General features: G+C 39.8%; 2 protein-coding genes across 3 annotated transcripts in view; one reads left to right on the top strand and one right to left on the bottom strand.

The window, feature by feature from the left end:
• The window catches only part of si:dkey-246i14.3 (ephrin A4), a 30,783-nt gene extending 28,148 nt beyond the window's left edge, over positions 1–2,635 (top strand). The window contains exons 4-5 of one of the 2 annotated variants that reach the window (XM_068324118.1): positions 143–163; positions 915–2,635. In XM_068324118.1, coding sequence (XP_068180219.1) covers positions 143–163; positions 915–1,003 — 110 coding nt within the window. In that variant the 3' untranslated portion in view covers positions 1,004–2,635. Of the gene's footprint in view, positions 1–136; positions 164–914 lie in introns of both variants that reach the window. The other variant, XM_068324117.1, reaches the window with a different exon arrangement.
• A 5,795-nt stretch (positions 2,636–8,430) lies between these two features.
• On the bottom strand, positions 8,431–16,832 carry flad1 (flavin adenine dinucleotide synthetase 1). The gene is made up of 11 exons (XM_068323899.1): positions 16,536–16,832; positions 14,710–14,827; positions 14,285–14,453; positions 13,037–13,414; positions 12,540–12,653; positions 12,200–12,467; positions 11,714–11,861; positions 11,339–11,437; positions 11,022–11,211; positions 10,140–10,213; positions 8,431–10,054 (listed from the first exon to the last, which is right to left on the bottom strand). Exons 3-11 carry the CDS (start codon positions 14,438–14,440, stop codon positions 9,919–9,921), a joined length of 1,563 nt encoding a protein of 520 aa, XP_068180000.1. The 5' UTR covers positions 14,441–14,453; positions 14,710–14,827; positions 16,536–16,832; the 3' UTR covers positions 8,431–9,918.
• Positions 16,833–17,052: the final 220 nt, after the last annotated feature.

Genomic DNA, 17,052 nt, shown 5'->3' with positions numbered 1-17,052 from the left:
TTCCACAAAGTTTTATTGAGAAAGTTAAGCATGAAAAAATGACTAATCAGCAACTTGTTTCTTCCCCTCAACTTTTGTCTAAACCTTCTTTTCTCTCTCTCTCTTCCACCCCTGCTCTTTCTCCCTCCCATTGCAGCATCAGAGGGTTCAAAACAAATACAAGGTAAGAGATGTCACGTACTGTACGTCAGGTCTGTCTTTTTCCTTTGTGTCTGGGCCATCACCAACACCTATGAGGTCATGTTTTCTCTGGTGTTTATTTATTTGTCTATCAGCTACTTTCATTTGGATAATGATATGGATCTGGATGTTTTCACTTACTGAAAACAGAACCCTGAGGACAGTCATTTTGTTGCTGCACGTGTCTTGTTGGAATATGTAATAGAGTGTAATTTAATTAAAAGGAGCTGTTTGGCCTTGGCGGAGGGTAGTGCTCTCCTAGTTAGTTTGAATATTACTTAAACAAGTGACAATATGGTTTTGTATAATGACATGAAAATGACAACATGCATAAAAACTGTTTTTGATGAGCCTGAAATGAAAAAGACTGAAACGTACATCGAAACCTAAACATGGCACCGATGTCATTGAAATCTTTAGCGGTCCCAGCTATGTTCTTCTGTTTTTCCATCAGATTTTTGAAACTCTGTTATTGAGATCTCAGTCATTCAACTGTTTAAGCACTGTCTTCCATGTCTTTTTTTTTTAAATTCAGAAACCTCAAATTGGTTACACAAAGTTTGAGGCACATCATTTCCTGAGTTAACATTTTATATTCTAACTGTAATTACGTTCCTGCTCGCAAACTGTGAGAAATTCATCCAAATACTTTTCCTCCCACATTATTTTTGTCATAATGCCAATTTCATACATACAGTAATGATTTATTAGTAAAGTCTCCCTCTCTCCATTAGATACTGCGCCTCGAAGTAGTGTTTGCTCGCTGAGGACGACTTCACCTCTGATCTTCCTCATCCTCGTCCTCCTCCTGATGATAACCTGACATCTTCGTCTGTCCTTGTGGTTGAAACAGCTTGGAAGAGCTAGCTCAGAAATACTCTGTGCAATCTATGCCCAGAAAGCATACAACACGGTGCAATACAATCTAAGCTATCACAAAAAAACAAAAAAAAACATTACTGTACTTTGTGGCTGTTTGCCTGTGAAACTCCTGGAAGAATTGTGTGTCTTCTCTAGAACAGAGCCACAGTCACTCAGGGACCAACACGCTACAACAGTGATTCATTTTGTGTTGTTTTCCTGCCCCATCTGTTGTGTCAGTAGTTGTGCAGAATGTTACACAAAGAGCCAGTCGGAACACTCTTTTTCTACATTTTTACATACGGTGTTAGATTTATTTCTGTCTCCAGTTCAAAGCAGGGCTGAAGAACACTTCCTGCTGTCCTGGGCAGACATGCAGCTGACAAAAAAAGGTGTGACTAATTTTAAACTACCTTATTTGCATCTGGGTAAAATTGCTGGCAAAGTTTTATAGTTAACTTTTGGTATTTTAGTTGGAAATAGGGGAATCCTTTGGAGGAGTGTGGCTGGCCTGATGCGCCCCCTACTGGTATTAAACTAGTCGAGCTGGAGTTGGACTGGGTTGGCCACAAACTCAGAAAGGAGACACTAGATTTTGGTGCTGTAATAAAAGGACTTGGAAGTTTTTTCTCTGATTGGACCCAGTGTTGCGCTGCCTGCCTGCCCTGCTCCCAGCTGCAGAGGGAAGCTCAGAGCATCAGAGGGTTTATGGGTGAAGCGAGAGCATCGGCCCGTCCTGCTCTGCTGCTCACGCTGTGGACCGTCGAGGAGGCTGATTGCTTGATGCTTCCACTGACCCACCCCATGTAGAGAAACACAAGCAAGCTTTGGGTTCCTATTTTTTAAGCAGTCTTTCCATTTGATGCAAGAATCCATGGATTTTTCCCTCTATATTTAATATATTCTACAAAATGAAATAGATGTTTAACTACAAACTGACGCTAATATTTTGAAGAATAATTTAGATAAAATACCAGTTTGCAGAATCAATGATTTATATTTGTGATAAGTTGAATAAAGTGGTACATGTTCAAAATTCTCCACTGCAAAGTAGTTTTGGTTTAATGATTTGATGATTAAATTTATTCAGTTTTTGAAGAAATCTCATTTGATTAAAAATAAAATTCTAGACAAATTTATTCGCAATTGATTGATTTACCCGATTTTAATTATATACTATATATACTTGAAATTTGAGATGATAATTTTAGTCTAAATTGAATTTGAATTAATTTTCTGTATTTATAAAGTTGCATCATTATTTCCCTACATTTGAGTGAGTTCAGCTCATAAAATATAAAGATTAGCTGCACAATTTATTCTAGCTTAAAAAAAAGTCTACCCTAACTCTTAATATATATTTCTAAAATATTTGGGTGTTATGCTCTAAACCACAAGAGTCATTCCATGTGTTTTTATGTTCACTTTCTGAATGTTGTTTGAATAATGTTGTGTTGAATAATGTTGGTGATGTAGATTTTTTTTTTCCATCGTGTAAAGTAGGGTTTTGTGTGTATCTGTGTGTGTGTGTGTGTGTGTGTTTTCACATTTTAGTGAAGAATGTTTCTTCTTCTGTGAAGAACCAACTGCAATCTGAGCCTTTTTTTTTTTTTTTACGGCGAGACAAAATAAATATGATTGCATTAAAAAGCTTTGAGTTGATCGTCATTTAACTTTTGAAAGTATTGATGTTTGATGTAACCACACGTCTCAGTGACAACACACACATCCAGTGTGATACACACGAGTGTGGAGATAAGGAGACCTCAGGGACTTGAAATGACCTTGTGGTGGAAGAGGCCCCAGTAATGTGAGCAACTTAGTAGAATATTGACCCCACTTTTTATCTATTGGCAGCCATTGTCTGATGAGACTGATACCTAATAGACTCCCAGTATTAATAAACCCGTAAGCATCAGTAGCTGCCTTTCTGTTCTGTAAATACAGAGTTGGGTTCTGAACACACAAGAGATGTCTTTGTGCTTTAAATATAGAAGTGTACATCCAAATAAGCTGTAAATGCATTTCCATTTATGTCTGCTGTAATGGACAGCTTCTTGTGAAGCCAGAGAGGCAATTTCCTGGATAATAGGGCTAATGCTCCTATTTCATGGTTTATGATCTCTTCTGATGACATGTTTGTCACTGTTGAGGCATATTATGAACTGCCTTTGATTCTGACCTTCACATAGAAATTTCCAAAGCCCATGTTTTCATTCCTTTTCCACTGTGAACGATGAAGTAAGCACACTGAAATCAGTGGAAAGTGAGGTACACTTTCAGGCTGGACTGAAAGGAAAACGAGCCTGTGTCCGTTTCCATTTCAGCCGTGTGAAAATGATATGGCAGATTATTTCAACAAACCAGCAGCTTTTATGTAATAGTATGATATCAAGGTTTTTTTTGGTTGTTTTCTCTTTATTTCCCGAGAGGAAACGCTTGAACAGTCCCACCAAAAAAAACATCCCAATGTTTTCAGAATGACAATTTTTCAAAATGAACAAGTCTGCTGTGTCAATGTGCTAACGCTGGAACTGATCTTACCCTCTAAAAGAAACTTCATAATTATGGACAGATGTTACCATATTACCTAAACATGAGATTCCACAAAAACTCCATGTCAAGCATTCCTACAAAACTTCAATACAATCTGGGCAATGACTGTGATCTAAAAAAAAATTTCTGGGATGAGTTGTTGAGGGATTGTTTTTAACTATAACAAAAAAAATTGCTACTGGCAAATCCTTATTGTGGCTCTCATTTCAGTAACAGTGTAATTATAACGGATCAAATTTCAACACCGCAGGTTTTGTTGTTGGCTTATATTTTTACAGCTCAGACTGCCGTGTTGATTACATCCTCTGAAACACAAAACTCTTGACTATTAATAGAGGAGAAACAATTTCCCTACTTTAATGTTTTCATTACATTTTTAAGGCAGAAATTTAAATGTGGTTACATGCAAGTGCTATCCTTAAAGAATAAAATGAAAGTGCATTCTCCAAGAAAGAACAGCTTGCTGAAATGACTTCAAAGATTTATTTTAGCTGCATAAAGGTAAAGTAGAGGTGGTGTACAATAAATCATTCTGCTCATTCCCTTTTCGTGTTCAACATTAAATGTCTTCCCTCTCAAGCCTTTTCTTGTATTTCAGAAGGATGTTTTTCCCAGATGACATTCCCCGCCTGTTATCATTACATTGATAAGTACTGCATACTCACTGTGAATCCAGACCAGAGAATAATTCAAGCATTTCAGAACTGAGGAGGACAGGAACTGTGAAAATGTTTGGGTCCACCAAAGAAATTTGGGAATGGGGCCACACAAAGCCACTAAAATTGGTGCATTGGGCAACTACAACTTTAAATGCCTTGAAAAGTCCCATGAAGGCACCATACAGGTCACCACCAACACCCCAGACTCCCACTCCGCTTCTTAAAAACAGAAGAAGAGAAATCCTACAGAGCCCAGAATCACGACTGAACAGAGATGAAGCCAGAGGGTTTGGGTAAAGACAATTTAGAAGTGCCTTGAAATAGTTAGGAAACATTGATTTTCAATGTTTTGATTTCATTTTGATTTTTGTTCTAATGTTACTGAAGTAGTTCATTCAAAAATCAGTTATTTAGGGTAGTGACATCATACAAAACAGGCCGTGGGTTTTAATACCTTTCTTGGGACAAGCATCATCTTAAGATGTTTTTATTTTCTTTCGAAGAAAATATTCAGGAATCATATTTGTCCTGATCATGATCTGTAAGTATTATTGATGGGAAACACAGGTTAGAGATGCAGCTGTAACGTGTGCTTTACTGAACTTTCCAGTTAACTCATCTGATATATGTCAGTCCTGCCTTAATCCTCCCACATCTCTTTCCTTCAAAAAATGTTTTACATCAGGAAATACGACCAAATCCCAGCAAACCTCCTGACCTTCCAACTTCACGACTCTGGATGTAAAGCCTCGCATATTCTAGAATGACGAAGCAGAATCTGCACCATGGTGTTGGGTTCCATTGCTTCCACCCACCAGTAAGCAGCGCTGAGTGTTACCAATTCCTCAAGCTAAAGTCTCAGTTCGGTGTGCTGTACATTTTCCCACTGGCACTACTAAAAATAAATTCCTCAACAATCAGGAAAAATGTCGACATTTGTTGCACATATTGCATCTACTTTTTCAACGAGTTGTAATCCGATACAGGATCAGAGTGAATATCTGATCATTCAAGCAGTGGAAAATAAAAACTGCAGATGTTAAGTCTGTGAACCGACTTATATCAAGCAGAAGAACTACTTAAAACCCTAGAATCTTTGGAATAAGAAGAATATCCACTCTCACTCATTCTGGGATTATTCTTTTCCCAGGGACACATTCAGAAGTAGTTTTAATTCCATTCAAAGAAATTTACATCTTTACCTAACATTACCTTTCAGAAAAATACTGTAGAAGAGGTAAGAGTTAAGATACTTTTTACTTTATACATAATCTGCTTCATGCTACATTTCAACAAACCTAGCTTTGAGTTTGTTTTATGCTGTGAAATTCTTTATGCAGTAAAATAATTTACTGCATAAAGAATCATGTTAGAAGCAAAGGCGACACCAGATTTCATGCATAGCTCAATGTTTTTATTTTGGGGGTAAGAGGGACGACTTCTGGTTGTGAAACCCTCTGAGAATTACGATTGATTAATTCTACAGCCTTGAGGAATGAGCGTGCTATCTAATTTCCAGGTGATCCTTTTATTTCCTTTTTGAGTGTATGCAGAATTTGTTTGTTCTAAATAAAGTCTGAACTAATGGTGTCTGCTTTCCGTACTGTTAAGCATATCCTTAACACACGTCAGGTCGCCGGTAACGGTGTAATTATTTCTGCTGCGTGCTGACAAAACAGGCGCTTCCAATATGTCACATGAAACTGTGGTAAATGTGGATGGACTACATTCTCTTTTGGTTTAAAGTCAGGAGAATTATTGAGTACCGTGTGTTCTCATGAATATTTAGTTATTTCTTTCCATTTGTATGTCTCTGTAATGTAAGAAAAAGTGTTAATTTAGGATTAACAACAGCTAACTGTAAAAATGTCAACACAAATTTAATTTCCAAGCCTCATCTTGATATTGAACAACCATTCAAAATATCGTCGTTAGAAAAATCTTAGTAGGACTTACTGAATTCTTAATTTTTCCAAACGGAACTCAGCTGATTGACTGGACTTTTTGGACTTAAACATGCCTCATGTCTCATGTTTTCAACACACTGCACCATAACGTGAGCCGATAATCCATCAATTTTCAGAATGCTGGTTGAAGCTTCGCAGAACTGTTTCCCTTTATTTTCAGTGAACTTTCATATAAAAGACATCTCTAAACGCATCCTGTGTGCAGCTATGAACTGAGGGTCTGTGACAGATGTAGGACTAGGAGTTATTTTATTTGAACACACCAAATTCTTGATACACCCAAGTTAATCAGACTTTCACTTGGCAGCAGGCGAAGCAGCGTCCTCTGTTCTCCCTCACACTTTCCTTCTTTCTCGCTTATTTTCTTTCACTTTTAATGTGCGAAACTTTGATTCCAAACATCCTTTTTCCCGTGTTCTGGTCGATTGGCTTTACGGATGGGATGGTAATTTGCATAGACTCAAAGGTCTCCCTTCCCTTCCTGATGCTCCATGACAACCAAGTGTCTTTTCATCCTCTGCGTTAAGCATCCCTCCCAGGCCATTTCCTGAATTGCTGTCTCACGCTGCTCAGTTCTTGTTTTACACTACAGGAACTGCTGAAGAATTGGATTAGGAACATATTGCTTTTGAGAAAAGCATCACAGTCACCAAAGCCGAGTCTGTTCTGAAATGGATAGTTCACTTCAGCACCAAAGCTTGTCGTGTGTTTTTGCACAAAGTCACAACAAGAGATGCTAAGTCACCCTGAGTCCATTTCGCCACCACCATTAAGTGTGCCTTTCTGTTACACCTTTAGAGATCCCGGGAGATTCGAAGGGTTTATCAGGAGAGGAGCGAGGAGTTATGGACCTAATGAAGAGGAGCTAACTCTGATCACCCCCGCTCTTCTTATCCTCACATCACCTTAAGTGTCTTTGGTGATCATACTTCAACCAGCCGAACCGAAAATCTGTCTTTGGAGAACCAATTAAGTTAAAATAGGAGGGAAATAACATCCACTCTTGTTTTATGCCAGCTTTTTCCACTCTGTCTCAACTGACTCAAAAAAAAGTTCCTGTATTAGAATTTCAAGATTGTTCTGTTTGCAGTTTTGTAGATTTCAAACAGGCCTCATTTCAAAGGCACAGCAGTGTGGAATAGAAAAAAAGATAAATGTCGAGAAGCAAACAAAAAATACTTGAGTCCACATTCTTGTGGGCCCCCTGTCAATACCCACATCCTTTTCTGTGATGTCACACAGATGTTTTCACTGAATCATCCTTCAACATCAAAACTGGAATTCATAAGGAGGACAAAGTATCCACTTATAAAACACAAGGAAGTGAGGAAGGAAGGGGTTTGAACACTACAGTAGATATGTGAAACCAAAAGAGACATCAGGGATGAAACAGGTAAGTGATGGTGATGGAGTGACAACTGACAGAGATGAAACTGTGTGAATGCAATGGAACCAAACGACAAAGGTAACAAACTGTAAATGTTATCATACAAGTGCTAAAATCAATTGAGCATCCCTGGCAGTGATGGAAACAAACTGTTCTGATTCCTCAGCTCGCATGTGTCAAACTCGAGGATCGGGGGCCAAATGTGGCCTGCCACATCCTTTTATATGGTCTGCGCGCGCATAGAAAGGTCAGAATGTCTAAAAGTAAAAAGGTCAAATGTGTGCTTCGACCGAAACTACATTTCCCACAAAGCAGTAATTTAGCCCATTTTAACCATTTTGAACAAAGTTAATGTCCTAACTTGTGTTTGATGTTGTTTTTCTTTACTCACTTGTTCGATCCTTAATTGATGGAGTTCTGTTAGTTTCATAACCTGAAGAAAAGATTTATGTTATAACAGAGCACGAAACATAATTTTTTCTGTGCAACTGTAATGTTTGTAACTTGAATAAGTAATAAATTCAGAGTTATTTAACATTAAAGGGTAGTTACATTTATTTTACATTACATTGAGTTATATTTAGTTACATACTTCAGGCCTTTTGAGGACAGCATTTATGCTGATGTGGCCCTCGGTGGAAACAAGTTTGACACCCCTGCCTTAGCTTGTCTCAAGTCGCTCAACCAGGATCTGTTTTCAAAAGCTCTTCATCGATTATTTTCAGCAAGTTCCTTAATTTAAAAAAAAAAAGTCCTGGTGATTAATGAGGTCGGATTTAAAAACAAACTTGTGTTATACAACCCTGTCATGGGTTTTTTTTTTTCCAGGGTTTTTTTTTTTTTAACTTCCAAAGACTTTGGCTCTTTGGAAGTTATTCAGATTGAATCGTATGAGAGCATGGTGCAGCCATAACACAATAACCTGGTAGAAGAATTAAGTGATGTAAATTTAAAAATACTTCAGTGGAGTGTAAGTATTGGCAACTTCAAATTTGGGGTAATTCGTTGATGAATTAATAGCTCAAGAAGGCAACTATTCTGCACGTCAGACTGAATAGATAAAATCTCATGTGTTCTGAGTTACATCATTGAAATCACACAGTAGGTAGAGACAATAAAGGTGTGGAGAATTGACAAAGTTCCAATGAATGTTTTATGATGTATTTAAAATGCTTGTCTCTTTATATACTTTTCCCCTGCAAGTAGGGAAAACTAACAGTCAATCTATTAGAATATAATTTCCCTCCGCACAAACATCATCATTTCACACATTTCCCGGTGTTTTTATCGCGCCACCAAAGCACACACCATTACATCTCTGCCGTGATTATGAAGCCTCTGTTCTTCGTCTCCTTTATTACTGTTATGATTAATAAATCAAGCAAGCCGTGAAGCCGGACAGATTATTTAGGGGTGGGGGGTGGGGGCAGGAGATGGTAATTGTTGGTGTAACAGTGTGTGCAGCCCGGCGGTGGCCTCCTAAGCGACCCGGTTTATTAGATCGGCCGGTATCGATCCGCTCAGCGTTGACTAATCTGCAGGAGGGGTGAGAGGGGTGAGCTAGAGAGGGAGAGAGGGTGGATCGATGGGCCAGGATTCAGTCATGAGGAGGGAATTTTTGTCATCGCTGGCGGTAAAGGGGAAAATAAAAACAGAGCGCCCCCGTGAGGCAAGAGAGGGGAACTACAACACGAAGGTTTCCAGCAGACTCCAATCAGCGCGCTGTAGTCTGTGATTATGGATGTTCAGCAAGACGCAGATGAATCATCAGGAGACACATGGATGACCTTCACGGGTCGGTCCGACAGATTCTGAAACATGATTTTCTCATCTTGACAGAAAAACCTTTCCATATTATTTACTAATGATTGAGGCCGTCTCTCTCAGCAGTCTGCTCTTATTGGATTCAGAAAAAAAGCATAAATGGATTCAATAAGACAAATCAAGAGCGATACAGAAAGGCCTGCACACACTGCTGTTTGTATGAGGCTCCTCTTATAGCTACATGACAATGGAGGAAGATGGCCCAGATCGATGTTTTATTCAACAGCACAGAGCCATTACTTCAGACTCATTTATAAACAAAGTACACACACACACACACACACACACACACACACACACACACACACACACACACACACACACACACACACACACACACACACACACACACACACACAGTCTCGCTTTGCATGTAACTCAATAAAAAGGTCTGTGTTGTGTTTTTAACATGCTGTTGTGCGCCCATGGAAGATGATCTGAGTTCTGAAAATCTGGCTCCGTCAGCAACAGGTGTGAGGCTCCATCAGGCGCGGGAGTTTCTCTCCTCTTCTTCATTTTCCAGGAGGTGGGCTGGCTTGTACCGCATCACCCCCCTCTCATCTACCACCTGTAGGGCCGCATTTCGACGCGTGTTGTCCATGCTGCCTAGAGAAGTGTACCTACAGTTTGGGAGGAGATTCAGATCAAGAATCCTAGACTTCAGCTGTGAACCTGAAAGCATAAAGAACGTGGTTCCACTCTTACCCCTTATCATAGAGGATACAATAGGGTACATATAACGTCCTCAAGAACATCCAGATGTCGTGATAGGTCCAATCCTGCAGAACATTAGGAGACGTCAGATTTACTCATTTGTGAGGATTTTTTCTTTGAGGACTATTTTGAGATGCACACACACACACACACACACTGCACTGAGGTCAACAGATGCACATCTGCCTGTAAGCATCTGTCACAATTTGACCACTAGCGGCTATTCTAGAAGTATTCACCACTCACACAATAAATCTAAAACAAAACAGGTTACAGATGCTGTTGTGCATTTATTCTTCAATAAACAGAAGTAATCAGAGGTTGCCACCTGAAAAATATTTACCATGTCATAAAAACCCGAATAGTGCAATTCAAGACAACAGATTATCACTAAATTGTTTTAGGGTTTTATTGAAAACCATTATCTTGCGCAGGTATAATTATTATTTGTCTGTAAAATTTAATGGCTTTCAAAATGTTCATAACAATTTGAATCTTTACTTTATTACCGCAGGGCTGTCGATGTGCATTTAATGGGTGCTGTGAGATTCGAGCAGTTGCAGATCTGCGCAATGGAACTTGACTCAAGATGAAAAATAATATTAAAATGGAGCAGGGGAAAATTTACACACTAGGGCAGAGAAATCAGATCTGGATTACCAGTCAACACTAAAATGTGGGGAAGACTGAGGGACTACGGTCGTTTTTTATAACCAAAGCCTGCAGGTGCTCGCAAGACACAATAAAGATATCAAGTGAGCTCTGCTTTGATTTTCAACGGATGCTTTAGTTTGGACTGATTTATTGCTCTTGCATTACAAGACAGGACAAAATACTATTGGAATACTGTTATGCAGTCTGTGTGTGTCTTACAAGTAACGGGTTGACCCTCATGTAGTCTGGCCAGCCGGGGTCGGTGGGACACATGGGGGTGAGAGTGAGCGAGTAAGGGTCGCTCCTTCTGGTCCCCATCAGCACGGCCTTCAGCTCCGGCCTCCTCTCCTGCACCTCGTTCAGCGCCTGCCGTATACTGCCCTCCACAGAGAACACCTCCAGGTCATACCTGTAGGAGACACGTTGCTAAATGGTGAGCCACCTCGTTGGGACGTTTTCTGGCAAGGGCACCTAAAGACACAACACAACTTGAATGTTTGCTAACCAATGTGTAATAAGACCGACTGGGTGTTCACCTTTTTATTGTGTCTTGAAGGAATCTCTCCATTTCTGGGAATGGAGAGACTATTCGGATGTACAGAGCTTTCACCTTGTCTTTACTGTCTGGATATCGTCTGAGAAAGGTACGGGGTGGTGGGGGGGGGAGAGAAAAACTGTAAATAAAAAAACACCAAGTTCCTGTTTATCCTCTCGCTGTCCAAGAGTCCTCTTGCTGCTGAGATCCTTGTCAGAATTATTTCCTACTACGATGCCCCTGTGCAGGTGATGCATCATCATATTTTTAAATTGAATCTTTTCTTTTTTCACCCCTCATGTCATTTGTTTTACCTTAATGAAATCATTCCAACCCTGACACGTTCTAAACATCTCATCTCGTCCCATTACGTTACCGTTTCAAGGCTGCATAGTAGAGGTGCAGCAGCGCCGTGCAGTCTTTGCCTCCGTTGAACCCGATGCAGACTTGGTCTGTTGAATACTGAGCTAACGCAGCCTCCACAGTTTCCAGCGCGGACATAACTTTCTCACCCAATGGTGTGCCTAAGAGTAAAGGAAATCCAGAGTGAGTAGTCATTTTATAGTCGACGTAGTTAAATTTTATTGGTCATAATCTAATGTTCTCATTCTTATATAAAATATCTGCTTGCACTTGGTCTTATTTTATTGTTTCTCAATCCTAACCTCTGTTTAGTCTCATGCCAGTTATATCACTCTTTTTACAATCCGCTCTGATTTTATGGTGATAATTACTTTCATCTTTTTGCTTCCAATATTGGTCCCAGTGCCAATGTGAAGTGGAGTTCTGTCCAATATTAACTTCATATTAAAGTTGTCATATTCAAATTATCCTCTTCCACCACCTCTTGTCTCTCACTCACCATTGTTGGCCAGTCTGTAAACTTCAGACGTGGCAATGGACATGGGGTCGGTCACTAAGGGCACCACGCTCCCCATGGGCAGCTCTTCTAATAGCTGTGCCCGGGCTTGTTCCACCTCCTCCTGGCTGTCCGAGTCCAGGACCAGTTTGACTTTGTGATAGTTACTCAGCCAGTCAGGGTAGGAACCGAGGGCCACCTTCCGGCCCCAAACACGCTGCAGTTTGGTCAGCACGGGGGCGATTGCTGCTTCATCTGCATCAACAAAAATCTAATGCAAAAATCAGTGGTTAGCTTAATTTGTCAAAATCACAGCACACAGGTGGCTTGTTCACAGAGTTACCTCATCAGAGTAAAACGTGGTCCCGGATGCGGCAAACAGGTGCTCAAGCCCCTTGAAAGCTTTCTCCATGAGAGATGGAATCCCAGGGAAGATAAACACATTACGAACGCTGACCTGGCAAAACAAAAAGACATCTTGTACTGAAAGAGTTTGAAACGGACAGTCACGTCTGCTGCTTCTGGTGTGTTCTGTTTCAAGTGCAATGACCAGCACGTCTAATAATGTGATTATTTATGGGAAATGATAACTACAATTCTCATCTTTGCATCCGCCCTCAGAAAACTACTGAAAAGGTAATACAAAACACAGGGGATTTGAAAGATATCAATTTTTGCACAGACTACAGGGGTACAGTGGGTAGGTGAAGGGCACTAATCCCTTCTATCTTTGGTATAATTTGTTCTAATCCAATGTTCTATGACCTCATGTTCATGATATTAACACCAGCAGCTTAAATACAGAATTAAGATGATCTCCCTCATCCTGCATTCACTCACCAGTGGATATCGGAGTGGTTGTCCCGTTTGAAAATCAGTCCCATAGTTGAGTTTAGCTGAGCGAGGCACCATGGCGAGCTTCATAGCAGCACTATTCTTATCCACCACCCCGAAGAACTGCTCCACCAGCCGGGTGAGCTCAGGGTGGGGGTGTAACTCTTCTTGGAATGCCATGGCGATGCTCTCAAAGGTGACATCATCATGGGTGGGACCAATGCCACCTGAGGTAATTACATGTGTATATTGAGGGGAAAGGAGAGCCACCTCTTTAGCGATGACTCCCTGTATGTCGGGTATAACGGTTATACGCTGCACTGACACTCCGAGTTTCCTCAGCGCTCGTGTCAGAAAGGCACTGTTGGTGTCAACGGTGTGACCCTGGGAGATAAAGGACCAGATGAGACTTAACAATGACTCCAATCTCAACGCTCCACAGTGAGCATGTAATGAGACAGAGGCATGACATGGGACACGACTACAGGCTGCTTGTTTAAACTGATCACTGCTGACACATGATTTAAACATCAAAGAATGAATAACTGACTGCCTTCATATCTGAGACCGCCATGAAGATTTCCCGTTAGAATACAGGTATACCTCCTCTTCCACTGTTTTTTGAGTTAAGTCATTCTCGATTATATGCCCCCCCTACCGCCGCAAAAAATGCACGGCATTGCAGAAGAAGAGACTAAAGAAGAATGGCGACGTTTTTTTATGTACTTTACCCCCGTCCACTACAAATATTGGAATCATAAAATCACTACTCAACTATTAAAAGCATATAATATTGTGTTGCTGTTCAATACATAAGAATAAAAACATATATAGTAACATAATTTTTTTTACATAAGTAAAATAAATAAAACATAATATCATACGTTTTAGCCGTAGCAACCCCCGTTATCTGCAATGGAGAAGAAGCAGCTGAAGAGGAGACAGCAACGTTTTTCATATATTGTATGAAAAAATCAAATTTAATCGGTTGTAGGTTTAAAGTAAATCCGTATTAACCAAATATTATGGAAATACATTCAGAAATAAAACACTGTACAAAACTGGTAATGATTAATTTGACTCACGTAGTTTTTCAACTTACGTCAAGTCTCCTGGAAACAATTAACGACATAAGCTGAGGTATACCTGTACCTGTATATATACTCTCGAATACACAAAGAAATTCTAAGGATTCCACTTGACTCAGCAAAAAAGCTTCAGACAAAACACAAGTATCCATCAATATAAAATTACCTTGAGAATCTCATCTCCAATAATAAGAATGGCTGCAGTGGAAGACGCCTTGGTGGCCTCAGGGAGAGGACTGGCGCTCAAGTGGTTTGTGGACATGGTTGCTTTACAGAGATGAGCAGCCAGTGTCCTTAAACGCACCACTGCTCTGCTCAGCATGGGAAAAGCTAGGCTGGAAAACAAGAAAAATGCTTATGATATTTCTCATTAAGCATTTCCACTTTCTGTATGTCAGTTCTACTTTCTAGTGCAAATTTTATGGGAACGGCAAATGTCTGTTAATGAAAAGAAGCTACAAATCTCCCCTGTAGATAGCAGCGCTGTCAAAATATACAGAAAAATGCGAGTTCTTAAATGAACGTTTTTATATTCTGAGTGTATATTTCATGATTCCTAAGCCAATTTGTAAAAGTCCCTTTATTGCTTACATTAACAAGTGGAATCCATATCGAGTATCGGAAAATGTTTCACTACAGTGCAGCTCATCCTCTCCTTAAGTTGTCTTCAGCCAGAGAATATCTTGGAAGGGACACCTGAAGAGACAGACTAGAGAAACAAACAAAGGGTGAATAAAAACATCGACAGAATGAGTGACCGCCATCAGAATATTGAATTGATCCCTCAAAACTGTCTGTAGGTGTCGGTGTGAACATGCGTGGTTGTTTGTCTATGTGTGGTCCTGTGATGGGCTGGAGTCATGTCCGGGGTGTACCCTGCCTCTTCTCGGTAGCCGGCTGGGATAGACTCCACCACAAGGTGGAGAAGTGGATGATGGATGGACGGACTGCTAAATAATCAAACTGTAAGCTGGATTACAGTTCACTATAAATGTGGTGTGTCTCATCTACCGGGCTGTGCTCTTGTTTAACCCTCTCGCTATTTAAGAGAAGACTCGAGAATAATCTTTCTATTAAAATACATACTGTGCTTGTTCTCTTTCTCTCTGGACAAAGCAGCCTTGATCCCCATATCTGGTTTTCTGTCTGTTAAAAGACAGTTTTTCCTTTCCATTGTCTCTGTGCTCTTGCTTATTGGAGATTGTTGGGTCACTGGAGACCAAATAGGCACTATAGCTGTGCTCTTATTGGATGTGCCCTGATATAAATTATGTTATTATTTGGAACTATAAAAATAAAAAGTGGTTAAGAAAAGTTGTCATTATTTGTAAGGAACTGACAAGCTGAAAAGGGATAACAAGTTTAATGGAAAGCTGCTGGATGAATAAGTTTCACCAGTCAAACTAGTGTACTAGGCTAGAAGCCAGTTCCATCCCTCAAGATGTCTCTATATACTAAAATTATGCTTAACCCCCATTTGAAAGGCTAGACTTAGAATTCCATTTTCTTTGACTTGAGTCATGGTGAAAAATTATGGTCAAATAGAGTTTATTTTTTTAGGGCACAAAGTTATCTTGAGAAAAATCTTTACTTTGTAAATGTTCTATTTATAAGTGGCAGAGTGGTATTCATCATACACTTTGGCTTTTTTTGGGGGTAATTTTTGGGGATGTTGTAGATGATATTTTAAAACTGATTGACAGCAGGCCTCAGACTCTGCTACATTCCTGTTAGTGTTCACGAAAGTGTCTCAAAAATGACATGCACAAATCCCAAAAATGCATTCAATAGAAGAAACACAAGTACTGTATACACTTACTCAAACAGGAAATTTTAAGAAAAGCAAAATGGACAAGCCATGCTCACCAGTTGTCACCTGTTAACTCAGTAAACAAAAGACTCACACCGGCCTGCACTGACTGTCAATGAGTGACATGATAATCATCTATCTGTGTATGTTCGATTCTCATTTTCTTTACCTCATACGTACGAATATTCCACGGGAATTATTTTGTTACGCACAGACGCACTCCATTATTATCATAATGTATAATTCCCATTTGACTGCACTCCCTTGGGATCATTAAAGTATCTATCTATCTATCTATCTATCTATCTGTACCTACTGCTTGATATTAATGTAAAATAATTTCACGAAACAGATTAAGTGGACTTTGTTATAAACTCGGCATCACACAGATGACAAATGAGACACATGTCAGGTACCCTTATAATAAACCTTGACAGTATGTATCGAACCGACTTCACCGGTAACTGCTCTAACAACAAGCATTAACACCTTACATATACTGAAGGGATAGCGAAAAAAAATAATTTCGTAACCGTATTCTGTGAATACACACAACATGAAGCTTTAATAATTTGGTCACAACACATTAAAATTAGAGAAAACTTACTTCTGTGCCGTGTGTGTCCTCTTTACGAATACCACCGTCTGTGCCCACTTGTCACTCAAACAACATGTTCTTAGTCCTCCAATCACATATGAGTACCAGTTTCGCGAGAGTTCCAAGAGCCAATCAGATTAAGGAAATTGTCCGTTAGCCCAACCTTTTCCACAAAACGGAAGTTCATTAAGCAACTAAGCTACATTCAGTTGTAGCAGTATGGTTTAGGAATAAAACAAAGATGTCCTGCAGCCGTTTAGTCGAAGTGCATACGATAGAGTCAGCTAAACGGATATCGACAAGTATCTGCGAGTTGGTACAACATCGCCTGTAACATCTCCATGAAGATTCTATTTCTTTCCTTCTTCTTGGATCACAAGCGATACCCCGATAGCTCGCCTGCCCCTGCTGGCTGGAAGACGACATGACTACAAAAGATCCTGTGTCGCTATTTTAAAAATCTGTTGCTGCTATTTTTCTTTGACTATGGGTGGCGCACACAGAACTACTTGTAATGAAATGTAAA

This window comes from Antennarius striatus, chromosome 9 (assembly GCF_040054535.1).
Source record: "Antennarius striatus isolate MH-2024 chromosome 9, ASM4005453v1, whole genome shotgun sequence".
NCBI classification, from domain to species: domain Eukaryota; kingdom Metazoa; phylum Chordata; class Actinopteri; order Lophiiformes; family Antennariidae; genus Antennarius; species Antennarius striatus.
The sequence above is the reverse complement of the archived record's forward strand: the minus strand, read 5'-3'. Positions and strand labels throughout refer to the sequence as shown.

Coding starts and splice junctions, on each gene's coding strand:
- flad1 (XM_068323899.1), bottom strand. CDS start 14,440: ATGCTGAGCAGAGCAGTGGTGCGTTTAAGGACACTGGCTGCTCATCTC. Junction 11,862..12,199: donor TTACAGACTGGCCAACAATG/GTGAGTGAGAGA, acceptor CTTTACTCTTAG/GCACACCATTGGGTGAGAAA. Junction 11,212..11,338: donor CTTCAAGACACAATAAAAAG/GTGAACACCCAG, acceptor TGTCTCCTACAG/GTATGACCTGGAGGTGTTCT.